Genomic DNA, 26622 nt, shown 5'->3' with positions numbered 1-26622 from the left:
TCCCTACTGGATTCTTTTATGAAAATCACTGGGCGTGTTATTCTGAATCGCCTACAACAATGGGCTATAGAGGCTAACATTTTATCCCCGGTACAATATGGCTTTCGTGAGGGATGTGGCACCTTGGAACAGGTCCTTAACTTTACCTTAATCTCAGGAAAATACACCCAGGCCAAAGAAGTCAAACTCTTTGTAGTGTTTGTAGATTTAAGCGCTGCTTTCGATTGTGTTATTCACAATCGCTTATGGCAGATCCTGAGGGACTTGAAGGTGGACGAAGTACTTATCTCCTTTTTAAGACAACTGTACGTTGGGGCCAGGGCGAAAGTTAGATACGGCACCAATGGTGAATGCTCCAAGCCTTTTCATGTAAAAAGGGGAGTGAGACAAGGGTGCGTACTCGCCCCATTTCTGTTCAATCTGTACATTAATGACCTAGAAAAGGAGCTAGTTGCTGTGGTACGCGACTCTCCCCAGGTTAACCAGCATCAAATCGCGTCCCTTTTATATGCAGACGATGCAGTGATCATGTCTCGGACTCAAAGAGGTCTTCAAACTGCTCTGGACACCTACTTAAACTTTATGGATAACAGGGGGCTAAAACTTAACGTATCCAAATTATTTGTAATGACCTGTGGCAGATCAAAGAAAAAAGAGTGTCGTTTGTTTGTTGGGAAGGAGAAACTTGCCTCAACTAAAACTTTCTCATACCTGGGTGTAGTCCTTGAAGAAACAGGGTCCTGGGGGCCTGCCATTAGAAATAGGACTTTGATATTTAAGAAAGCCACTGCTGCACTTATGTCCTTTTCGAAAAAACTGGGGAAGAGACCATCCACGATTCTCTTAAAAAATCTATCAGGCACAGTGTATCAGTACTGCTATATATGGGGCAGGTATCTGGGGGATTCATAACTCTTCCTCAATACAAAAGGTAGAGAATGCATTTCTGAGATTTATTCTGTCAACCCCGGTTAGCTCCCCTGTTTTTAATTGTCATGCAGAGCTGGGTGTGCGTTATGTGAGTGACCTGATTAGTATCCAACCAGTTCTGCTCTGGCACAGAATTTGGACATCACCGGACCTAATGTTAAACAGAAATATTATCAAAGATTGTATGGGGCTGGATAGGGCCCTCAGGATACCCTGGCTGAAGTACATTTGCAATTTTACTAGGGACCTCGGAAGACCTGAGTTTTATCACCAACCCGAGTCAATGTGCAGGATTACCAGAAAGGACCTGAAGGAGTTGTGCTGGGATCACGTTGAATCTCTTAGACTAGGTGTAGAACTAAATAAGAACCTGGTTATGCAACATCAATGTACCCTAGTCTCTTATACTATCCAGCCTTATCTAATCTGGTGTCAGGAGGGCTTTGACTGTTATCTATTAACTAGACTTAGGTTCGACATCTTCTTCCGTCTAGTTACTTTTCCCGCTGTAAATGACTGGGCTAGAAATCTTTGTAACTGCCCGTGCGATAACTTGTCTTCCCAATCCTCTCTGCATGTAATTTGTTTTTGTAAATTTTATTCGTTGGAACGATCAAAATGGATCAAGCCACTCTTAAAAAAACATAGTTCATGGAGACAATGCCGGCCTGCTTTATTGTTTTTAGTCTCTCTAAATGATGAATACTGTGTATCAATTATGCTGGGCTTTTAAAAAAGTATTTTAAGGAAAAGGAAAAGTTTAATTAATTTTTAGGATACTTCGCATGTTTTTACAATAACTGCTTTGTGTTTTATCTTTGTCTTTGTAATGAACTTGTTGCTTTTATGACTTCATGAATTTTGAACTCGAATAAAGTATTAACTAACTAACTAACTAGTGGGGCTGCACTCTGGAAGGAATATAGCCTTTTACTAAAAACACAAGAGGTTTGATTGCAACTATGAAAGTCCTCTTGGTCAGACTAGGCAACAAAGAGCCTGCTGACAGACAACATATTTGTGGTTATAGGCATAAACCAAATGGTTGCTCTACAATAGCCTAGTGGAATCGAGAATGTGGGTCGGTCATTGCTCCTGGTTTCACGGAAGCTTTCCCGTATGCTGTCCAGGCTGTCCATTTCCCTAGCGGTTGTAGATGCAGAATTTAAATCATTCTACTCCTATGTGTTTCTTTGTAATTGATTTTAGATTATATTTGGATTTACAGTAATGTTATTCATTTCCAATAAAGCCACTTTTCTGCACCCCGGAGCTGTCCCACACTCTTTCTTACCTAGAGGGAGTATTGGTTTGGTGTTTTACCAGCGAGCAGGCTGTTGGTTTAGCGGGACGCCCTCTCGTTCAGGAGCTACGCGGTGTGCCTGCAGCTTTGGTCGTCGCATGGAACTGCAATGCGTCTCCCCCCTGGTACAGCAGATTTCCACATGGAGGTTACCGTTACCTGGGGAGAGAGGAGGCAAGATTGAATTGCCTGAGAAGGGGTACAAAAAGTGGCTTGATCTTCCGGACAACAGCGGTGGTGTGGGGTTCATCAGCCACATAGTGGGACATCACATGGTGTTGTGCAATACCCCATCACGGTATGGGACTGCTCTGAGGACTCTATCTACCAGCATGCCGTGTTCGGGGAGGAGTAGAGCGAGGTGCCGCCGTATCATCGAGGCGGGGGGAGGGGCAAGTGATCAGCTGATTGGATGAGGTCGCCATTTAAAGATCTTTCGAGCTGACCCCCAGAAATGGAATGAGAACATGAAAATGGGCACTGAGGAAAGCTATTAAGGGCTGAAACGCGTCTGCCAGCGTTTCATGGACTCGTAATGACAGCGCTTTTTCACCAATGAAGCCACTTTTCCGCACCCCGGAGCTGTCCCACACTCTTTCTTACCTAGAGGGAGTATTGGTTTGGTGTTTTACCAGCGAGCAGGCTGCGTGTTTAGCGGGACGCCCTCTCGTTCAGGAGCTTCGCGGTGTGCCTGCAGCTTTGGTCGTCGCATGGAACTGCAACGCGTCGCCCCCCCTGGTACAGCAGATTTCCACATGGAGGTTACCGTTACCTGGGGAGAGAGAAGGCAAGATTGAATTGCCTGAGAAGGGGTAAAAAAAGTGCCTTGATCTTCCGGAGAACTGCGGTGGTGGGGGGTTCATCAGCCACATAGTGGGACATCACATGGTGTTGTGCAATACCCCATCACGGTATGGGACTGCTCTGAGGACTCCATCTACGAGCATGCCGTGTTCTGGGAGGAGTAGAGCGAGGTGCCGCCGTATCATCGAGGCGGGGGGAGGGGCAAGTGATCAGCTGATTGGATGAGGTCGCCATTTAAAGATCTTTCGAGCTGACCCCCAGAGATGGAATGAGAACATGAAAACGGGCACTGAGGAAAGCTATTAAGGGCTGAAACGCGTCTGCCAGCATTTCATGGACTCGTAATGCCAGCGCTTTTTCACCAATAAATCCACTTTTCCGCACCCCGGAGCTTTCCCACACTCTTTCTTACCTAGAGGGAGTATTGGTTTGGTGTTTTACCAGCGAGCAGGCTGCTGGTTTAGCGGGACGCCCTCTCGTTCAGGAGCTACGCGGTGTGCCTGCAGCTTTGGTCGTCGCATGGAACTGCAACGCGTCGTCCCCCCTGGTACAGCGGATTTCCACATGGAGGTTACCGTTACCTGGGGAGAGAGGAGGCAAGATTGAATTGCCTGAGAAGGGGTACAAAAAGTGGCTTGATCTTCCGGACAACTGCGGTGGTGTGGGGTTCATCAGCCACATAGTGGGACATCACATACTGTTGTGCAATACCGCATCACGGTATGGGACTGCTCTAAGGACTCCATCTACCAGCATGCCGTGTTCTGGGAGGAGTAGCACGAGGTGCTGCCGTATCATCGAGGCGGGGGAGGGGCAAGTGATCAGCTGATTGGATGAGGTCACCATTTAAAGATCTTTCGAGCTGACCCCCAGAGATGGAATGAGAACATGAAAACGGGCACTGAGGAAAACTATTAAGGGCTGAAACGCGTCTACCAGCGTTTCATGGACTCGTAATGCCAGAGCTTTTTCACCAATAAAGCCACTTTTCTGCACCCCGGAGCTGTCTCACACTCTTTCTTACCTAGAGGGAGTATTGGTTTGGTGTTTTACCAGCGAGCAGGCTGCTGGTTTAGCGGGACGCCCTCTCGTTCAGGAGCTACGCAGTGTGCCTGCAGCTTTGGTCGTCGCATGGAACTGCAATGCGTCGCCCCCCCTGGAACAGCAGATTTCCACATGGAGGTTACCGTTACCTGGGGAGAGAGGAGGCACGATTGAATTGCCTGAGAAGGGGTACAAAAAGTGGCTTGATCTTCCGGACAACTGCGGTGGTGTGGGGTTCATCAGCCACATAGTGGGACATCACATGGTGTTGTGCAATACCATCACGGTATGGGACTACTCTGAGGACTCCATCTACCAGCATGCCGTGTTCTGGGAGGAGTAGCGCGAGGTGCCGCCGTATCATCGAGGCGGGGTGAGGGGCAAGTGATCAGCTGATTGGATGAGGTCGCCATTTAAAGATCTTTCAAGCTGACCCCCAGAGATGGAATGAGAACATGAAAACGGGCACTGAGGAAAGCTATTAAGGACTGAAACGCGTCTGCCAGCGTTTCATGGACTCGTAATGCCAGCGCTTTTTCACCAATAAAGCCACTTTTCTGCACCCGGAGCTGTCCAACACTCTTTCTTACCGAGAGGGAGTATTGGTTTGGTGTTTTACCAGTGAGCAGGCTGCTGGTTTAGCGGGACGCCCTCTCGTTCAGGAGCTACGCGGTGTGCCTGCAGCTCTGGTCGTCACATGGAACTGCAACGCGTCGCCCCCCCTGGTACAGCAGATTTCCACATGGAGGTTACCGTTACCTGTGGAGAGAGGAGGCAAGATTGAATTGCCTGAGAAGGGGTACAAAAAGGGGCTTGATCTTCCGGACAACTGCGGTGGTGTGGGGTTCATGAGCCACATAGTGGGACATCACATGGTGTTGTGCAATACCCCATCACGGTATGGGACTGCTCTGAGGACTCCATCTACCAGCATGCCGTGTTCTGGGAGGAGTAGCGCGAGGTGCCGCCGTATCATCGAGGCGGGGGGAGGGGCAAGTGATCAGCTGATTGGATGAGGTCGCCATTTAAAGATCTTTCGAGCTGACCCCCAGAGATGGAATGAGAACATGAAAATGGGCACTGAGGAAAGCTATTAAGGGCTGAAACGCGTCTGCCAGCATTTCATGGAAACTCGTAATGCCAGCGCTTTTTCACCAATAAAGCCACTTTTCTGCACCCCGGAGCTGTCCCACACTCTTTCTTACCTAGAGGGAGTATTGGTTTGGTGTTTTACCAGCGAGCAGGCTGTTGGTTTAGCGGGACGCCCTCTTGTTCAGGAGCTACGCGGTGTGCCTGCAGCTTTGGTCGTCGCATGGAACTGCAACGCGTCGCCCCCCCTGGTACAGCAGATTTCCACATGGAGGTTACCGTTACCTGTGGAGAGAGGAGGCAAGATTGAATTGCCTGAGAAGGGGTACAAAAAGTGGCTTGATCTTCCGGACAACTGCGGTGGTGTGGGGTTCATGAGCCACATAGTGGGACATCACATGGTGTTGTGCAATACCCCATCACGGTATGGGACTGCTCTGAGGACTCCATCTACCAGCATGCCGTGTTCTGGGAGGAGTAGCGCGAGGTGCCGCCGTATCATCGAGGCGGGGGGAGGGGCAAGTGATCAGCTGATTGGATGAGGTCGCCATTTAAAGATCTTTTGAGCTGACCCCCAGAGATGGAATGAGAACATGAAAACGGGCACTGAGGAAAGCTATTAAGGGCTGAAACGCGCCTGCCAGCGTTTCATGGACTCGTAATGCCAGCTCTTTTTCACCAATAAAGCCACTTTTCTGCACCCCGGAGCTGTCCCACACTCTTTCTTACCTAGAGGGAGTATTGATTTGGTGTTTTACCAGCGAGCAGGCTGCTGGTTTAGCGGGACGCCCTCTCATTCAGGAGCTACGCGGTGTGCCTGCAGCTTTGGTCGTCGCATGGAACTGCAACGCGTCGCCCCCCCTGGTACAGCAGATTTCCACATGGAGGTTACCGTTACTTGGGGAGAGAGGAGGCAAGATTGAATTGCCTGAGAAGGGGTACGAAAAGTGGCTTGATCTTCCAGACAACTGCGGTGGTGTGGGGTTCATCAGCCACATAGTGGGACATCACATGGTGTTGTGCAATACCCCATCACGGTATGGGACTGCTCTGAGGACTCCATCTACCAGCATGCCGTGTTCTGGGAGGAGTAGCGCGAGGTGCCGCCGTATCATCGAGGCGGGGGAGGGGCAAGTGATCAGCTGATTGGATGAGGTCGCTATTTAAAGATCTTTCGAGCTGACCCCCAGAGATGGAATGAGAACATGAAAACGGGCACTGAGGAAAGCTATTAAGGGATGAAACTCGTCTGCCAGCGTTTCATAGACTCGTAATGCCAGCGCTTTTTTACCAATAAAGCCACTTTTCTGCACCCCAGAGCTGTCCCACACTCTTTCTTACCTAGAGGGAGTATTGGTTTGATATATATATATATATATATATATATATATATATATATATATATATATATATATATTCACTTAAAAAACCATAGGTTTCACACATGTTATAGTTAGCTGGACATTTCACTCGTAAAAAACCAATGAAATTCCCCCGTTATAGTTAGTGCTGGCAACTATAACTCACACGACCGCAATCCTCTGCTGATGACGTCAGATATTACATCACTGTATTTAGACACTTATTTACCCATGTCTTCTTCCATTAATTTTTAGCTATACATATATTACAAATATTTATTTTTCCGAAAGACACATATGTCATCAGTGATGTAATATCTGACGTCATCAGCAGAGGATTGCGGTCGTGTGAGTTATAGTTGCCAGCACTAACTATAACGGGGGAATTTCATTGGTTTTTTTACGAGTGAAATGTCCAGCTATCTATAACATGTGTGAAACCTATGGTTTTTTAAGTGAATTTGCAAGGTTTTTTAAATGCTAATTCGTAACTATAACGTGTGTGAAACCTATGGTTTTTTCAGTGAATTTGTACGGTTTTTTAAATGCTAAGTTATGTTTTTTTTTTTGGTTTTTTTTTCAGGTTTTTCAAACAAAACAAATGATTATTTTTTTTTTTAAACACGGTTCGCAGTTCGTGCCGTGCGCGCAGGGTGCGCGCACCTCGCAATTTTTTATAAAAAAAAATTGTTTTGTTTTTTCCCTTGGGGTCCTTCTGTGACCCCCTGGCCAAGGTTAGGGGGTCAGGAACTGTCCACTCTGTCACATTCTCCACCTTTGTTTTTCACCCTCTCAGACTGCGAGAGACAAAATGGCGGCCGACACTTCCTGGTTTCGACCGATTCGAATGTTTACCGACATCTAACAACCAATCAGAATTGAGCTCGCGCACGGCAGGGTGCGCGCACAATGCGCGCACGGTGCGCGCGTATAGATATTGATATGCTTTTAAATGCTATTTGCTCAGGAAATACTGAACAGATTTACACCAGACCTGCAAAAGGCACTTCCTTGACCTTATGGCTACCTCTCTGCCAAATTTCAAGTAATTCTGTTCAGCCGTTCGGGCTGTAGCTGTGTCTAAAGGTCCTATGGAAAAATGCATGGGGAAAACGCGTTTTGGGACCCCCCTTTTTTCTCAGCCCCTACTTGACGAATCACCCCGAGACTGTCAGGGTAGGAGCTGAACGGAGCGCCCCATTAGTTTTGAAAATTTCGTGAGGATTCGTCAACCGGCGCCAAAGTTATTCAAAATAGAATTTTGAGATTTCCTATGGAAGCTAGGTTGTAACTATAACTATCTACTGGCAACCGCCAGTAGATAATATATATATATATATATATATATTCACTGAAAAAACCATAGGTTTCACACAAGTTATAGTTAGCTGTACATTTCACTCGTAAAAAACCAATGAAATTCCACGTTATAGTTAGTGCAGGCAACTATAACTCACGCGACCGCAATCCTCTGCTAATGACATATGTGTCTTTATGAAAAAAAAATATTTGTAATATATGTATAGCTAAAATTTAATGGAAGAAGACATGGGCAAATAAGCGTCTAAATACAGTATTAGCATCAGCAGAGGATTGCGGTCGCGTGAGTTATAGTTGCTTGCACTAACTATAACGTGGAATTTCATTGGTTTTTTACGAGTGAAATGTACAGCTAATTATAACTTGTGTGAAACCTATGGTTTTTTCAGTGAATTTGCAAGGTTTTTTAAATGCTAATTCCTAACTATAACGTGTGTGAAACCTATGGTTTTTTCAGTGAATTTGTACGTTTTTGTAAATGCTAAGTTACTTTACACCGTTCGTGCCGTGCGCGCCCACTTCACGCAGTTCGTTCCGTGCACGCACGGTGGGCACGCGGTGCGCTACGCGCACCGCGTGCCCACGTTACGCTGGATGGGCCATGTACGCACGATGCCCTTCGCGCACCGTCCGCACACGGAGGACATATTATGCGCTTCGTTGTGAAAGGTTATCTATTAAATGTTCGCTAGTTCAATATGACATGCACAAAAGGTGCCCGACGGGCACCTTTTGCACACGGGGGGGGGGGGGAAATATGGATTTTGTTTTTTTTTAATTTATTGTTTGCCGTACGCGTACGGTAAGCGCATTCGGCGTTTTTTCAAAAAACAAAAAAAAATTAATTTTTGGCCTTTGATGGCCTTCTGGGACACCATAAAAAGGGTAGGTGGATAGGAACTGTCTAGCCTGCCCCTTTGCATGATATCCAACTTTGTTTTTCCTCCCCCCCCTCAGAGTGCGAGAGAGAAAATGGCGGCCGACACTTCCTGGTTTTGACCGATTCGAATGTTTACTAAGATCTAACAGCCAATCAGAATCGCGCTCGCGCACGGCACCGTACGCGTACGGTAAGCTTACGGTGCGCGCTCGGAGCGCGCTTACAGATATATATATTGATTTAAATGCTATTTTCTCAGGAACTACTGAACAGATTTACACCAGACCTACAAAAGGCACTTCCTTGACCTGAGGTCTACCTCTCTGCCAAATTACAAGTAATTCTGTTCAGCCGTTCGGGCTGTAGATGTGTCTAAATGTCCTATGGAAAAATGCATGGGGAAAACGCGTTTTGGGACCCCCCTTTTTTCTCAGCCCCCACTTGACGAATCCCCCCGAGACTTTCAGGGTATGAGCGGAGCGTAGCGCCCCATTAGTTTTGAAAATTTTGCGAGGATTCGACGACCGGCGCCAAAGTTATTCCAAATAGAATGTTGCGGATTTCCTATGGAAACAGGGTCCTAACTATAACTACCTACTGGCGACCGCCAGTAGGTAATATATATATATATATATATTCACTTACAAAACCATAGGTTTCACACAGGTTATAGTTAGGTGGACATTTCACTAGTAAAAAACCAATGAAATTCCCCCGTTATAGTTAGTTCAGATAACTATAACTCGTGCGCCCGCAATCCACTGCTCATGACGTCACATATTACATCACTCATGACATGGTCAGTGGCATCACTCATGACATCACTGATGACATCATCCTTGTGATAGAGTGGCGGTCGCGCGAGTTATAGTTATCTGAACTAACTATAACGGGGGAATTTCATAGGTTTTTTACGAGTGAAATGTCCACCTAACTATAACCTGTGTGAAACCTATGGTTTTTTAAGTGAATTTGCAAGGTTTTTTAAATGCTAATTCCTAACTATAACGTGTGTGAAACCTATGGTTTTTTAAGTGAATTTGTACGGTTTTTTAAATGCTAAGTTATGTATTTATTAATATGTATATATTTTTTAAGGTTTTTCACCGTGCGCGCACCGTGCACGCACGGTGCGCTTCGCGCAGGTGCGAGCATATAGATATTTATATGCTTTTAAATGCTATTTTCTCAGGAAATACTGAACAGATTGACACCAGACCTGCAAAAGTTACTTCCCTGACCTGAGGACTACCTCTCTGCCAAATTTCAAGTAATTCTGTTCAGCCGTTCGGGCTGTACCTTCGACTAAAGGTCCTATTGAAAAATGCATGGGGAAAAAGTGTTTTGGGACCCCCCTTTTTTCTCGGCCCCCGCTTGACGAATCACCCCGAGACTTTCAGGGTAGGAGCTGAGCGGAGCGCCCCATTAGTTTTGAAAATTTCGCGAAGATTCGTCAACCGGCGCCAAAGTTATTCAAAATAGAATTTTGAGATTTCCTATGGCAACACGGTCCTAACTATAACTATCTACTGGCGACTGCCAGTAGATAATATACATATATATATATATATATATATATATATATATATATATATATATATATATATATATATATATATATAGTGGTCAACCCGCCACATTTAAATACAGGTGACAATAGTTTGGCAACGTCAGAGATTACTCTGTTTCTGCCTTGGCCAAACTTCTTTGACGGGGCGGAAAGGGGCGGTAAAAGATGTAAAATGGCCCCTCTGCATGGGAGATCACTTTCACGGTCAGGGAGGCATTGTTCTTTTTTATTTTCAAAGCAAAAGCTCACTTTGGGGTTTTGTTTTTAAAGATAAAAAAAGTTTTGAAACGTTACCATACAGCTCCATCTTGTTTCACAGGGCTATATGGCAAAGTTCCAATATATTCACAGGAACTACCTTAAAGGTGGTTCCAGTGAATGGTAGAAACGTCTGTCAGGCTGATGGACATTTCTAAATTTGGCAGACGGGTACTCTTTCAGGGCAATGGAGTAAATTACCTTGCCACCCTGACCCAAATATGATCTCAGCCCCATGGTCTGCACTGCAAGAGGGTGTAGGGATCCCAATCACGGAACGCATTCTGGATAAGTTCCAGAAAATGAATCACCTCTTCTTTACACATTACATACCACTCTTTTGCACCCCTCTCTTTTTTGATGTTAGTGGTTCAAAGAGATGGGCGGCTTCTTTAGATGGGGCGAGCTGCAACCTGGAAGTTCTTCCACTCTTCTGTGGCCTACCTCCCTTTTTGTTCTTTGGTGTTTTATTTTTGTTCACAGGGTTTTCTCCTTATCTCCCATTTTTTAAATTACCAAAGGGGTGCCTTCCCATCCTATCACCACCCTGCTTCTTCTTTGTCCCCTGTTGTTTCCCCTTCATTAACTGTGGCACACACAAAGCAGTGGTGTGGTGCGAGGCCATACCCTTCCCAGGCATGCTAGAGCCACTGCACAGAGACAAACGGTGACACTGGAGAAACATTAGCCAGGCACCTTTGAGCATAAAGAATTTACATTTTGACTAAATAAAACTAGTTGCCCGATAATATTAATGTAGCTACATTCATATGAACATTTTACACATAGACCAACATGTAAAGCCAGAGATGGACAGTCTACATAAACTCACTCCTCAAACTAGTGTGGCTGCACTCTGGTAGGAATATACCCTTTTAACTAAAACAAGAGGTTTGAGTGCAACTATGAAAGTCCTCTTGATCAGACTAGGTAACAAAGGGCCCGATTCACAGAACTAACTTGAGACAAAATCCTAAACTTACTACCATTTTGGTATTCACAGAAGGAACTTACTCATTTCTGTATTCACAGAAGTTAGGAGTGCTAACTTTAGGACTCCTAAATGCCTTCTGTGAATACCGAAAGGCTTAAAGTTAGGATTTTTCTCAGTTTAGGAGTAGTAAAGTTAGGACTCCTAACTTTAGGACTCCTAAATGCCTTCTGTGAATACCAAAAGTCTTAAAGTTAGGATTATTTTCAGTTTAGAAGCAGTAAAGTTAGGACTCCTAACTTTAAGACTCCTAAATGCCTTCTGTGAATACCAAAAGTCTTAAAATGAGGATTTTTCTCAGTTTAGGAGTCCTAAAGTTAGGATTCCTAACTCTACTACTCCTAAACTGAGAAAAATCCTAACTTTAAGACTTTCGGTAGTCACAGAAGGCATTTAGGAGTCCTAAAGCTAGGAGTCCTAACTTCTGTGAATATCGAAATGAGTAAGTGCCTTCTGTGAATACCAAAATGGTAGTAAGTTTAGGATTTTGTCTTAAGTTAGTTCTGTGAATCGGGCCCAAAGAGCCTGCAGGCAGACAACATATTTGTGGTTAAGGGCATAAACCAAATGGTTGCTCTACAATAGCCTAGTGGAATCGAGAATGTGGGTCGGCCATTGCTCCTGGTTTCACGGAAGCCTTCCCGTATGTTGTCCAGGCTGTCCATTTCCCTAGTGGTTGTAGATGCAGAATTGAACTCCTATGTGTTCCTTTGTAATTGATTTTAGATAATATTCAGATTTACAGTAACGTTATTAATTTCAAATACATTTGAGTTCAACATATGGATTATGGAAGCAAGTCAGAAAGATGATGTGAAATTGAATTACATGCAATTTCCTCTTTTCTCAAATGCCACGCCAAAATTATTTCCTGAGAAGGCATTTCCTTTCCCCGTCACATTCCATATGTTTTTTCTACTGTGATGTTGAGCAGCAGGGAGAAGGCTGGACTGACCCAAAAACAGAAAGTGAAGCAAGAAATAGCATGATAACCAAGACAGTGTTTTTTTTTTATTTTCATGAATGTAAGATTACAAAAGATACATGTTGATAAAATAAACACAGCAGCATTTCTCAGACTTGTACGTTTTCAGTCGTGGGCGCCATTTTACTTATTCTTTTACTGCTATGATTTTTCTGTGGTTCCCGTTATTTTTTTCACAAAATGTGTTCTTGAAGAGGAAGAAAATGGACAAAATGGAGTGTACTGTAAGGCACAAAATGAATGACACTGTTGTCCCAGCAACGAGACTGAGGACTCCTCAAAATGGCGCTGTATACTCACGAAGGTGCACAAAATTATAATCCCATGGAGAAGTTTTAGAGTTCTACAATTTCATGTGATTGTAAAGTTTTGAGTTTTGGTTTTCCAATTATGTGACTTGAAAAATTATGTTTTTTTCAGAAAACTTCTGCAAAAATCGATTTGCAGTTTTTTCCGGAGTAAAAGTGAAAAAAAAGCTTCAAGAACATGTCAAATTTGCACAGCTCACTTTTCTGGGCAGCTTAGTGATGTGTTTTCAAACACCTTGTCTATTTCGCAAAGAAGGAGAAATAAAAAAAATAATAGTAAGTGCTCGTCCGAGACAAAGTAGGGTTTTCAGGGTCTCCGAGGTTTGATCATGCAAAATCCTTTGCAAAATAGTTTTCCTGAAAAATGTGCTGGAAAAATATCTGCAAAATCTTTAGTTTGAAGGAAATTTCACCTTCCAGGTGTTTTGTGAAGGCAATAATGGTTGCAGCTTTTTGATATTGTAGTTTGTCACCTTGAAATTATAATATTGCCATCACTAATAGTTGTGTAAATATCAGCATTTCTCTAGCTATCCGAGGAACCCTAGAACTTGTCTCCACTTGCCTTTAAGAGGTGGAGCATTTATTTTTGTCCAAAAAGAGGATGGGTTGAATTTAACTAGTAAAGCAGACAAATGTCACTCACAGTAAGTTTTTCTAAAAACAACTGCAATTGCAGCAAGAAAGCCAGTTCTTTCAAGAAACAGATCACCCAGACACTGGTGCATGAACTGGCAGAGACTGCACCAGTGACAATCCCAAGTTAGTTCAAAGACATGCACATAAAAGCTCCTCCCACTCCAGGACGGTTCCCCCCGCTAGATTTTTTGGTTGATTCCAGGCACCCTGTTTCAGGGAGGTCTTGAATGAAGTACCAGCTCCAGGAAGTTACCACCAGTGGTACCTATTGTTTATGGGGATGCAGATTTAGAAATCTGTCAGCAAAGTTGTGCAATGTTCACAATTCTTTCACTTCATTGAGTTGTGATCCACACATACATTGCCCGCACATCATCTTTTCTGCCGCAGAAAGGTTTTTGCTTCAGAATTCCATGCTAAAAGTGTATTTTTGTGAGTGTTCACTCCTGCAAAATCTAGTTTTCAAAGGCTCTCCCCCTGCTTCTTTTATTTGACACTTTGCAAACTTTGTTTAAAGAAATATGTGTTATATATACACATATATATGTGTTTATCTATATATGGTTTATATTTTTGAACTCTACATTTTTCACTCTTTATTTTAGTACTCTGTATTTTTACATTGTACCCTAAAATATGTGGTGGTCAGAGTAGCTGGCTTGGTATTTTCTGCCCCCTACCCTGGTACAAGGGCACATTTTACTACTTGTAACGACAACTGGTAACTGATGGTGATGCCATAAAGCCCATCACGCATGCCTCGACTTAGACTTCTTTTTTATTCCCTTCCAGTTGCAAGTAAAATACCCCTATGCCCGTGGCCAGGTTTGTCTTTTGTTATGTTGTTGTGTTGCCCATTCCCCTCTGCTTGGCATAGTTTCCTGTTTTCTACCCTTTCCCATACTGCATTGCTCTCCTGTGAATGTGATAATCTGTCTTCTTACTTTATATAGACAGGTTGCCTTAACAGATTGGGTGTGGGATGAGATATGTGGCTGCTCTTGGACATTGTGGGAAAGTCTAGTGCGGGTCACTGTGAACTGCACAGCAAGGCCTGTGGGTGTGAGCCTGCAACACCCTCTTGCTGTGTGTGTCTGCAGATGCATCCCTTTCTGTGCAACACCCTCCCAACAATGTGCATGTGTACAGCATTCATGGCACTAGCCACAGAGCAGTTATCTAGCACAGCATATCACTACTTATCAGAACACCCTGGCATAAATCCCTTCTAGTTTTTTCTCTTCCCAACAGAGTTCAAAGTATTTCTGTTTCTGACAAGCATGAACAGAGATCATGTTACTCTTTTTGTTTACTTCTCTGCATTATTACTGTCCTGGCCTGTAAATGGGAGGTGGGAGCAGCCATCTTAGGTAGATTACAAAGAATCTGTCTCAAGTTAAATTTTCTGGTAACTTGTGCACCCAATTTCTTCAGTAGACCTTTTGGTGGCAGCTGTTGTATATGGATTCCATCTCGGTCACTAAACTGTGGACCTCCGGCTCGAACACTATGGCCTTCTGTGGCTCTGCAGCGTCTGGTAGTAGACAAAGTGGGTGTGTTTTCTTTAGGTTTCCTCAGTGAACCATGTACATAAGACACTTTTCTGGATTCCTAGAGACCTGAAAACGCCATGGTTAGTTTGTGTATTGAAAAAGAGGGTTTAAATTAATTCCACACTCCCCCATTCCACCCTTGCTGTTTTTGTAAGACATGTTGAGTGATTGCAGGAAATACAATTACTACTGTGCACTAGGGAATTGATTGGCATTTGCTGTGTTTTTCCTCATACATCCTTTCTGTGGCTTGCTGTTACCTCATCTTTAATTCAGAAATACAAGGTCGGCTACTTCACACTGACGAGTTCCGAAGAGAGGACAAATCGTCTGATATTCCTGAGTGAGAGTTCTTTGTGGAGCAAATTAGACAGATACACACAAGCTAAAACACTATTCAAACAAGAGCGAGAACAAAAAATGTGCATTTCTCAAGGAAGAATTGCCTGCATACAACTTTACTACTTTGTGCCTGTACAAACAAGAGAGAGAAAATGAGAACAGTCTTAAAGGTTAACTAAAAAACTACTTTTCTTTCAAAAACAGTAGTGTAAATGGCTCCGCTTCTCAAGAAGCGTATGTGCATACACAGAAGTCGTTGGCCATAAGAAGGTACTAGAGTCCTTTTGGGTCCTTAGTGATTGTGAGATGCCAACCTGCATCTTCCCTGTCCACCCTCATGAAGTAAGTGTGAAATGGCTGAAACGTCCACACATAATATATTTTTTGTCCACTTATACTGAAGCAACACATTGCAGCCAAGACCTTCCCAAGAACACGGATACCATGCGTTAAACTACTAAGTCATGCGGCTGGCGGTCCTCCTCCAGTTTCTGCAAGATCCATAGAGATCACTTCTAGACCATGCTGGCTCTGAGCTTTGAATACAAAATGACCAATACGTTGAAGAGCACTTGAGTAGTTTCAGAGTATCTAAGGAAAGTGCTCCAGCCCATAGTAAGCATGCTTAAATGTTTCAAGACTTCATAAATACGATATACAGGTCTATGTTTCTAAGAATATGCACTCTCGACAGTCGCACTACAAGGGCGTCTCATCTTTGCAACTACAGGGCTAGCAGTAAGGTAAGACTGGGTAAGGAAATTGCAAGTTGCAAGTTCCTCCTAGGTGGAGATGGTAGTCGGCTCAAAGAAGTTTTTGTTTTTTGTGAATGTTCAGTACAAGACATGTCCCCATGTATCGGAATGGACTGATGGATGACATGAAGCAACATTACTCAACCGATAAGTCATGGTCCTGCAGCTCTAATCTGTTTGGCAGGGATTCTTACTTGAACAAAACAGGACAACAATAGTGCCCTTCAGCCTGTTTGGCATGGTTCTGCAGGCTTCATCTGTGCTTGGGCATGCAGGACACAGACACTCCTTCAGTGGTTTCAACATGCTTTGTGGCACAGTCCAACCAGAGGTCTTTGACCTCTCTGTTTGTGAACTTCACCCTTTCTTTAAAGTCTATTATCACAGTTTTGCAAGTCTTGTTAAGAGTTTATTGCATTTTCTGTGATAGTACTGCCAACATAATTCTTTGAATTTGATGTCTGAACAGAGGTCTCATCAACTGTGTGTTGCGTTTCAATCTTGGTGTGGATGACAGATTCCTGCGACCCTGACACGTCCTTGTTGGAGGCTGTCTTGAAGCTGGACTCGCTCCCTGCATCGCTGTTTTGCAGAGGTAGAAGAGCTCGATGCCTGAGCAGGCTGTCATCGCTGTGCTTGCCTTCCAGGGAATTCCTCCTGTTGGGTATTTTGTTGCTGACGGCATTCTGCTGAGGCTCCTCGAAACCCAGGGACAAAGTGACTGTTCCGCTGCCAAAGCTCACTTTGTGCTTGCATGGTCTCTGCTTCTCGTTGCAGGAAAATGGCTCATCTTGGTTGCTCTTACTGCTAATAGAGGATGACGGGGTCGAGCCGGATGAACCGCCAAGACTATTGGATCTCTTGTGAGACACATTGCTGCGTCTCAACGTGGCCCTGGCTGCCACCTTGAATGCATGGGCCGCCGTGCTGCACCGGACCTCTTCAATGGTGTTCCTTGAGGGTTTGAATAATATGATGTAGATTTTGTTGAAGAAAATGCAGGCCAATAGCCCAAAGCTGGAAGCTAGGATTGCGATGACTTCAACTGCAGAGACAAATTTTCCATAGGTGCTGGCATATGCAGGAATGAAGGAAATCCAGACGATGAAGAAGATGAGCATGCTGAAGGTGATGAATTTGGCTTCATTGAAGTTTTCTGGAAGTTTCCTGGACTTGAAGGCAAAGAAGAAGCAGACTGCAGCCAGCAGGCAAGTGTAGCCAATTAGAAAGCCCAACGCCATCAAGGATCCCTCATTGCAGGTGATAAATATGATCTCATCTTCCATCTCGTGATTTCGATAGCTCGAAGGAGGTGTGGTGTAAAGCCAAATCACACAGATGATGATCTGCACGAAGGTGCACAGGAACACCAACAGGAACTGGAGGTTGAGGCCCCACCATTTGCGGTGGAAACTGGTGGGAATTTTAGCCTCAAAGACAAGAAGGACCCGATTGGTCTTCACCAGGATGCATGAGATGCAGAGCACAAAGCTTATCCCGAAGGTCGGCTGGCGCAAGCGGCACGTCCAATCCTGAGGCTCCCCTATGAAGAAAAGAGAGCTGGTGAAGCAGCAGATCAGGGAGAAGAGGAGGAGGTATGAGAGCTCTCTGTTGGTGGCCTTGACAATAGGGGTGTTGCGAAACTTGATAAAAACTCCCAGGACAAAGGATGTCAGAACAATTCCCAAGACTGCGAAGAGAGTAAGGGCAATGCCGAAAGGCTCCGTCCAGGAGAGGAACTCGATTTGCTTCGCAATGCAGGATGTGTGGTTTTCATTGGACCAGAAATTATCTGGGCATTTTTCACAATCACTCGAATCTGTAAGGATAACATTTAAAGAACACAATTAGTCAAATGAATAACATAAATCAACATTTTGTAATTTTAATAGCAAGCAGTGTGTTTTGAAACTTGTTCTACAGATATATGATATGCATGGCAATGTACAATAAAATACTTTTGCACTATGTTTTTCACTTCTCTTTGGAATGGATGTGGTAGATGATCTGGTGACCTAGGTTGGTCTGGGGTAGATGTTATGGAGCAAACAAATGGTTTCATCATCCCACCAGCATCTCTGACCTCTCAACAACATCAGCTCTTCCATTTTCTACAGGATTACTCTGGTCAGGGGCATTAAGCACTCAAGAATCTATTATGGTCAACCCTCTTAAATATGTTTTGAGGAGAATTATTCCTAAACAGAAGCAGCTATACTAGACTTCCTGTGGCTCTAGCCTCATCAACCTTCATTGGATCTTAACTCAACAACTATATCTTCTGGAGGAAGTAATCGCAAATAGAATTTTAGAAAAGGAATGGAATAAAGACCCTTTACGGAGCAACAGATGCCGCTGTGATGAATGTATCTGTAGTACTGACATATACAGGTGGATGCTACACCTATTTCCTAATTCACATATCCATTATTACTCATCCCACATCTCCTCCTACTGCTGTGTTCTCCAAATAAACACTTAATTGACCCTTCTCTCTTCTATCCCTCCATTATCGTTTTTAACCAAACTCACAGACTCTAATGTCCACCACTCAAATTAATTTCATATTTCCCTATATTAATTCACCAGTAATCATTTTTGGGTTCCGGAGTAGCGTGCTACTCGCCAAAAAGAGCTTTGATGCCTCGTTAGGGGCAGTAAGTGCTATATAAATGCAATTACCATTACAGTTCCTGGAGAGAACCACCATTTTCCTAAGCTGCATATGTGGCAGGGGGAAACAGAAGGAAAATATAGGTGGAGTCCCAGTATCCAGTCAAGGATTGACAGTCTGGGTGACCAAAACTCCTGGATTAGCCCAGACTGTCGAGGTTTTTCAAGAACTGTCCCGGGCGTCCCAACACATTTAAAAAAACAAAAAACAAACATGTCCTGGTTTTTGAGAGCGTATAGGTTGAATACGCACAATTTCACAGGGCTAAGCATTCTCAAGTTTAAACCAACTAGGGTGACCAGGCGTCCCGGATTTTCCGGGACCGTCCCTGTTTTTCCAAAAGCTTTACCGACAGATTTCGATGAAATTGGCTTATGTCACCCCTACGTGAAACCTCAGAGTCGGACTTAAGTGACTGATAATAAACCGTTGACCATCAAGTGGATTGAGACTTGTTGTGTATACTCCGGGATGCGACGGAAGGCCAGTGCGATGCCCCACATAACAGCAATGTTAAAATATGGTTGGGCTGCTCTCTGCATGTCTGTACACACTCCAATGTTTGAACTGTTGCCTTACTCAATGCCAATGTATGTTGATTTGTGTGGAAAATTTTCAATAAAAAGATTTTCAAAAAAATTGGCTTATGTCCCGGTTTTTTGAGAGGGTAAACTAAAAACAGTGAGAGACACTTTTTTGGGTGTTCCAAAGCAGGGCTAGTTAGCAGCTGTTATGAGTAAGCAATTTAATTAACAAGTATGATGCTGGTTTTAAAAATTGCATTTTATTTAGTTTCTTAGTGCCTCTTCTGTGTTTCTATGAGGATGAGAGCTGTCATTCTTTGCTACTTTATTGATGTAAAATTGTAGTCCTTCCTCTATTTTTGCAAAATGTCCCAGTTTTTGGGTCACACGATCTAGTCACCCTAAAACTGCCCCCCCTCATCGCAGGAGAGACAGAGTTTCCTTGATTAGTATCTCTTGTGCTTCCGCTGTCAATCACGCAGCACAGTATGAGTTAATGAGGGGTCAATCAGCACCTACAAAGCCCATCATCCAAGGGATAACAAGCTGGCGTTTGCCACAAAGCATGGCGGGAGGGTCTTTAAATGTCATGCAACAGAGTTTGTGTATATTGTAATTGTGAGTTTTTTGTGTATAGCTATACAGCATGTAGTCCTACTTCTATGTCAGTGACAGTCTCGGTTTTATGTTCTAAAAATCAGGTCACCCTACCGACAGTCCCTCACCTCATTTCCATCATGGGACAACCCACATATTCTTTGACCTAAAAATGATCCAGGAAGGTTCTGGATATGCTAGCCATTCTAAATGACTGCTTAAGAGCCAATCAGATCGACCAGGACAGCCGATTGGCTGGCTAGAAGCAGATGAGGCTGACAGGCACAAATTTTGATTCTATGTCGGGACTGGAGGCTCCGATTATGCTTCTCTTTTCTTTACTTAGAAAAACTCAGCAGCCAATCAGATTACAGTAAGAGAAAAAACAAACTACAATACCCATGAATACAGTGGGTATCACCTGACAACCATAGAGAGTCCCTCTATAAAAGGTGCATTAGAGAATACCACATACTCTTTCTTTGCTGCTCCACAGCCAGTTAAGTGCTTTCCCATTCTTATTACATTGTTCATGTTTTTCATGCACTGTATTATTGCGTATTGCTGCCTGTGATGTTACTTGATGTTACCTTGCTTTGCCGCGTGGCGCTGATATCACTTTGCTCTTGTGTTAATTGATATTTGCCTTTCCAGGTTTCTCCTTCTGTTTGGGGAGCGTGTGTCACCTCCCTGGTTCGGGCGCATATGGCCCGTGCGCTTTCTTTTAAATTGTGGAGCGGGAGAGCGGGACTAGAGGACAGCGCGTCGGTGTATCGCTCTGTCCTCTTTTCATTGCTAACTAGGCGACCATTACCGCGCATGCGCGGCGGCCATTTTGTTTGTTTATACAGCGGATTTTGACGTTTTACTTGAATTTTGAGCACGGGAGCAGCGCTTTTGATGCTCGTTTTGCCCACAGCCTAATTTATGCCCCCATTGATGCCCAAACTACCATTTCAGGATTTGGGCTGTATAATTGTTGCATAGGCTCTGCCTAGAGTGGTTCTTTCTTGGCAAGCCCTCCCTCCACGTTTAATTTACATTACTACACAGTTCCTTGGTATCTGTGTTTATTGGCTTGCTTGGGGTTATTTCCGCTCCCCCCTTATTTTGCCTTTTGGCATTCTATTTGAGTACTGTTTTTTCCTTCCTCCGGTGGGCATTATTTCACTTCAGTGTTACTATGGCTGACTATTTTGAGGAGGAGGAATATTATTATGAGGAAGGGGCCTCTGGGTCCGTGGCACTTGATGTGGGTGTTCAACAGTCGGTTAATAAAGCGCTGGTCCGCGCTATTATGTTCTTATGCTGTCCAACAGGGCTGGTTGCTGGGTCCTTTTGCGAAGGCTCCGAACCCACACAAATCTGATTTTGCGAAATTGGCCAAGGCTCTCTCCAATGACCATTCTTACGTTCATTCTTCAAAAACTGCGGCGAGCTCTCCTTCTCACCAGGCGGATGATGGGGATACGTCTTCTGGCCCGTCATCTGACCGTGACGATTCACCTCCTCCTGCAAAAAAGGCTCGTAAGGAGCACTTTGTTGATGCACCCTCGCATCCTCAACTTCTGACTTTTGAACCTAAGGACATTGTACATCCTAATTCTTCTGCTTGGCTCCCGTCCACAGAGGTTGCAGAATATGTTCAGGCGCATATTCGCCAACCTTTTGATAAAGATGTACGGACGTGTCTGCGTTCTGAATGTCTGTGACCTGATCTTGCCGATAAATTGGCTGACACGCCAGAAGTAGATCCGTCCATGATGACATATCTGAAGAAATATGCTAAGGATCCCAAAAAGGGTATTGATAAAGCATGGCGTTCTTGCCAGGACAAGTTATTAGACTTGCTGGGTCCCCTTACCAAAATTTTGGATTTGGGATTTAGGGCTAAGGAATCCTCTTCTGCTATCGCCACTGATGAACTGATTGAGTGGGCTCAGAGAGCCGTTTGTATTTTGGGCAACGCCAATTGTGCCATGTCTTGTGAATGTAGACGTTCAATTCTTTTAAAGTTGGATCCGAAATTAGCGGAATTGTCATCTTCCGAATCTGTCCCTTTAGCTCAGGGTTTATTATTTGGTCAACCTTTTCTTAAAGAATTGACCACATTTGTTGCCACTTTCAGCGGTCTGGACAAAGCTCAGTCCTCCCTTCGGCGAGCTTTCCGTCTGGTGTTTGGTCGGGCCGGACGATATAGAGGATGATCGTTCGGCCGCGGAAATAGTCAGGGTTCCAAGCGTGGATCTCAGTCCCACCGTGGAGGGTATCAAGACTCCGGATATAATAATACCTCCATATTTCTATCCCAGTCCCAGAGCCCGCAACAGGTTCCGGAAGGGACGTTACGATAACAATCAAGGGGGACATCACGATTCCTCAGCTTCAGGTGAGCTTACTAACAGCTTCGGAGGTTGTGTTGGGGAAGGATTCAATTTTTTCTTCCCAATTGGAGACACATCTCGAACGATGCTTGGATGTTAGACACCGTGATGGGTTACAAGATAGAGTTCTTCAGTTTTCCCAACCAGTCTCATCCTCCATCTTCTCTAGTTTTTTCCTTCAAGATCAAGCTGGTATTTTCGCGGAAATAGATTCTCTACGGCACAAAGGAGCCATTGTTCGGACCTCCCGTCATCCTCACGGTTTCTCTAGCAATGTCTTTCTGGTTCAGAAGAAAGGGGGCGGATCCAGACTGGTTCTCAATCTCAAAGACTTCAATGGCTGGGTCGTTTATCGTCATTTCATGATGGATGGTATCCATCTTCTTCGAGATCTTCAGGAAGGGGACTGGATGGTCCGTCTGGACCTGAAGGATGTGTATCTGTCAATTCCCATTTGCGGTCCTCATCGTCGATTTCTCCAGTTCCAATGGCAGGGAGCCTAGTTCGAGTACAAAGTTCTCCCTTTCGGCCTCTCGTCAGCACCTTGGTGCTTCACAAAACTTCTGAGGCCTGTCGTGGAGTCTCTCAGAGCCAGGGGTATTCGTCTGATCATTTACTTGGACGACATTCTTCTCATGGCTCGTTGTCCTCGTCTACTCATGACTCATTTGGAATGGTCAATACATCTTTTGCAATGGCTCGGGTTTCTAGTGAATCCACAGAAGTCAGTGTTCATCCCGTCTCAATCAATAGAATTCCTGGGTTTTCTGGTCAATTCTCTCAGTTGCCAGCTCCTCTTACCCAATCAAAAGATCATATCCATCTAAAGGGAATTGAGATTGATTTTACACAAACGATTGTGTCAATGAGATCGGTAGGCCGGATAGTTGGCCTTCTAGCTTCATCAATTCAGGCAATATTCCCGGGTCCTCTCAATTACCGAGCACTTCAGCGACTCAAAATCCGCCATCTCCAGAAAGGCCTCAAATATTCAGATCAGATTCCTCTTTCGGAGGAGGCGAGGTGGGAGATGTTGTGGTGGTTGGAACACATGGAGTCTTGGAATGGTCGAGCCCTATTCGGGGCGACTCCGGAAGTGGTGATAGAGTCCGATGCCAGTCGGTGGGGATGGCGAGCCCGTTGCGGTTCGCTAACCACGGGTGGCCGGTGGTCCCAGGACGAATTATCTCTCCATATCAATTGTCTGGAACGTCTGGCAGGATCCTTAGCGATTCGTTGTCTTTCACCCCGCATGACGAATTATTGCATGCTTCTCCGCATGGACAATGTGTCAGCGGTTCGATATGTCAACAAATTAGGGGGCCGCGGTCCAAGATCCTGGCAGAGATTGCCAAAGGATTTCTGGCACTTTTGTCTTCAGAGACAAATCTCAGTGATTGCGGAATATCTTCCGGGGTGCAACAATCTGATTGCCGATTGGAACTCTCGTCATCTCAGAGGCTTCAGCGATTGGAGACTTCATCCTCGTGTGTTCAGGACTCTCACTCGGGTTTGGGGTCCGTGTCAGATAGATCTTTTTGCCTCTCGTCTCAACAGGCAACTTCCTCTGTTTTTCAGTTGGCGCCCAGATCCGGAGGCTCTGGCCACGGATGCATTTCTGCAGGACTGGCCGTCTCATCTGTATTATGCCTTTCCCCCGTTTGTGATGATCCCCAGAGTCTTGGTTCACACGATTCGGAATTGATTCTGATCACTCCTCTTTGGAGGGCTCAGGCTTGGTTCCCGGTTCTTCTGGAGATGATTTGTGCAGTGCCGCTCCTTCTTCCCCAGCGTTGGGACCTGTTGCTGGACCCTCTAGGCAACCCGCATCCACTGATAGAATCAGGTCAACTTCTTCTTGTGGCCTGGCGGGCTTCGGGGATTGCTGGAAAATCCCAGGCCTTTCGCGAGACGCTACCAAATTTATCAGCGAGGCTTGGTCTCCCAACACATACAAACCTTATTCCGCAGCCTGGAAACGATGGTGTAGTTGGTGCGATCAACAGGAGGTGGATCCCGCTTCAGCAGATATCTCTTTAATTGTGAATTTTCTTGCATCTATTGCTTCTTCCGGTCTTGTTTATAGAACGGTTAATAATTTTCGTTCTGCCATTTTGTCTGGCCATATTACGATCAATGACAAACCTGCAGGTGAGCATCCCTGGGTTTGCAAATTACTCAGGGGTATTAGGTTGGTAAAACCGCCTTGCCCTAAATATGTTGATTTGTGGGATGTTTCTACTGTTTTATAATTCTTAGAAGCCTGGCCATCCAATAGTAATCTGTCCCGCAAACAGCTTTCGGCCTAAATATGTTGATTTGTGGGATGTTTCTACTGTTTTACAATTCTTAGAAGCCTGGCCATCCAATAGTAATCTGTCCCGCAAACAGCTTTCGGCCAAATTAGCTGTTGTTATGTTTGGTGTCTTGTAAACGCGTTTCGGATATCCGTGCTCTGCATCTGGCAGGTCATAGATTTTCACCTGAAGGTGGTACTTTTGCCATCTCCAGACGCACTAAGGGGCATATCAACAAGGGCTTTATCTCTGCTTTTTTGGCTTTAAAAGCCAAAAAAGCAGAGATAAAACTAGCACCCTATCAACAACAGGGTGCTAACACGCAAATTTGCATGTTAGCACCCTTTTACTCTACGCTTCCCCTTGCATCTCTAATGAGATGCAAAGGGGGCGTTCCAGAGTAAAATAATAGGAGAAATGTCGCTAAGCGACATTTCTCCTATTATCAAGATTGTCGCTAACCCTGTTAGAGACAAAAAAAGCAGCGCTAACCGCGGTTAACGCTGCTTTTTTACGTCTGCTAATTTTCAGACTTAGCCATGATATCCTATGGAAGGAGGATATCATGGCTAAGTTTGCCTGTCCCTATCAACAAGGTAACGTGTGATTATCGCTGGGTTTCCAGTGATAATCTCACGTTAGCCTGTTAGCGTGTAGATTTTTATCGCTATTGAGATAAGCGTTGCTAATAGTACGCTATCTCAGCGATAAAAATTCACGCTAGCCGGCGATAATTATCCTCACGCTAAGAGCGCTGAGCGATAATTATCGCCGGTTGTTGTTGATATGCCCCTAGGTGTAATACTACTTCTATTACTTACCCGAGTTTTCCTAACAATCCTAAACTTTGTGTAGTTCAATGTATTAAGGATTATGAGGTAAGTACTGCTCAATTTCGACAGGATACACAGGGTCAGTTGTTGATTTCTTTACAAAAACCTTTTCGACCTGTCACCCCTGCTACCCTGGCACGATGGGTGAGCTGGCTCATGGGTGAGGCTGGAATTGATGTTACAAAATTTGGTGCACACTCGGCTCGTGGAGCTATGGCTTCCATGGCTTTCTCTTTGGGAGTTGGTTTAATGGATATTATGAAAGCCGCTGATTGGTCAACTGATTCTATGTTTAAAACTTTTTATTACAAACCAATTGTGGATATTGCATCTGTGGTGGTGGCACAGCTTTGAACAAGCATAATCGGAGCCTCCGGTCCTGACATAGAATTCAAAATTTGCGAACATATGTGACAAGAATTTTCAATCCTAAGTAAGGCGTGTTACTCTGTCTCCATGGACTGTCTTATGGTTACCTGCAGGTTCCTGTTTTTTCTGATGATGCGTGCATCCAGCCTTCTGTTTCCATCCTGTTGATCTGCTGTTCAAGGATCGAGCTGCTTTAATTTCCAAGTTCTTCACAAGTTTGACTGTTCTTCAAGCTACCTGTTCTGTTTTACAAAGAAAGAGGATGTGGTATTCTCTAATGGACCTTTTATAGAGAGACTCTCTATGGTTGTCAGGTGATACCCACTGTATTCATGGGTATTGTAGTTTGTTTTTTCTCTTACTGTAATCTGATTGGCTGCTGAGTTTTTCTAAGTAAAGAAAAGAGAAGCATAATCCTCGCCTCTGTGTCCTTAATAGAATTGAAAATTCTTGTCACGTATGTTCGCAAATTTTGAATTTTGCATTAGGTTGCTACCCAGAGCGGCTGAAATAACCTGGTGATTGGGTGCCCTTTGACCTGGCAGCATAAACGTGTTTTGCTGTTCTGATTAACCAGGTGGCAGCCAGCCAGAAGGGCTGATATACCATGACACGGTTTGCATCCCAGGAGGGTGTAAGGAGCCCCCTTTCCCTTTTCTATTAATATTCTTCTAAGAGCGTGCCGGTCGTCTATTTGGGCTCCTCTCACACTGTATGTGGTGGGATCCCACAAATAACTGGACTCCCTGTTTTAGACATTAGTTGTGCAACAAAAATGTGATGGATTCAAATTGTTTATTAAACATGTAGTG

General features: G+C 44.5%; 1 protein-coding gene and 1 long non-coding RNA gene across 4 annotated transcripts in view; one reads left to right on the top strand and one right to left on the bottom strand.

The window, feature by feature from the left end:
- The window catches only part of LOC146801354 (uncharacterized), a 463543-nt gene that overhangs the window by 106806 nt on the left and 330115 nt on the right, over positions 1-26622 (top strand). The gene's annotated exons all lie outside the window — the stretch shown is intronic.
- The window catches only part of CASR (calcium sensing receptor), a 606327-nt gene continuing 592244 nt past the window's right edge, over positions 12540-26622 (bottom strand). For both annotated transcript variants that reach the window (XM_085621014.1, XM_085621013.1), the window contains exon 7: positions 12540-17951. In XM_085621014.1, the coding sequence (XP_085477140.1) occupies positions 16534-17951 (1418 nt within the window). In that variant the 3' untranslated portion in view covers positions 12540-16533. The remainder of the gene's footprint in view (positions 17952-26622) is intronic.

Source organism: Triturus cristatus, chromosome 8 (genome assembly GCF_964204655.1).
Source record: "Triturus cristatus chromosome 8, aTriCri1.1, whole genome shotgun sequence".
NCBI classification, from domain to species: Eukaryota; Metazoa; Chordata; class Amphibia; order Caudata; family Salamandridae; genus Triturus; species Triturus cristatus.
The sequence above is the reverse complement of the archived record's forward strand: the minus strand, read 5'-3'. Positions and strand labels throughout refer to the sequence as shown.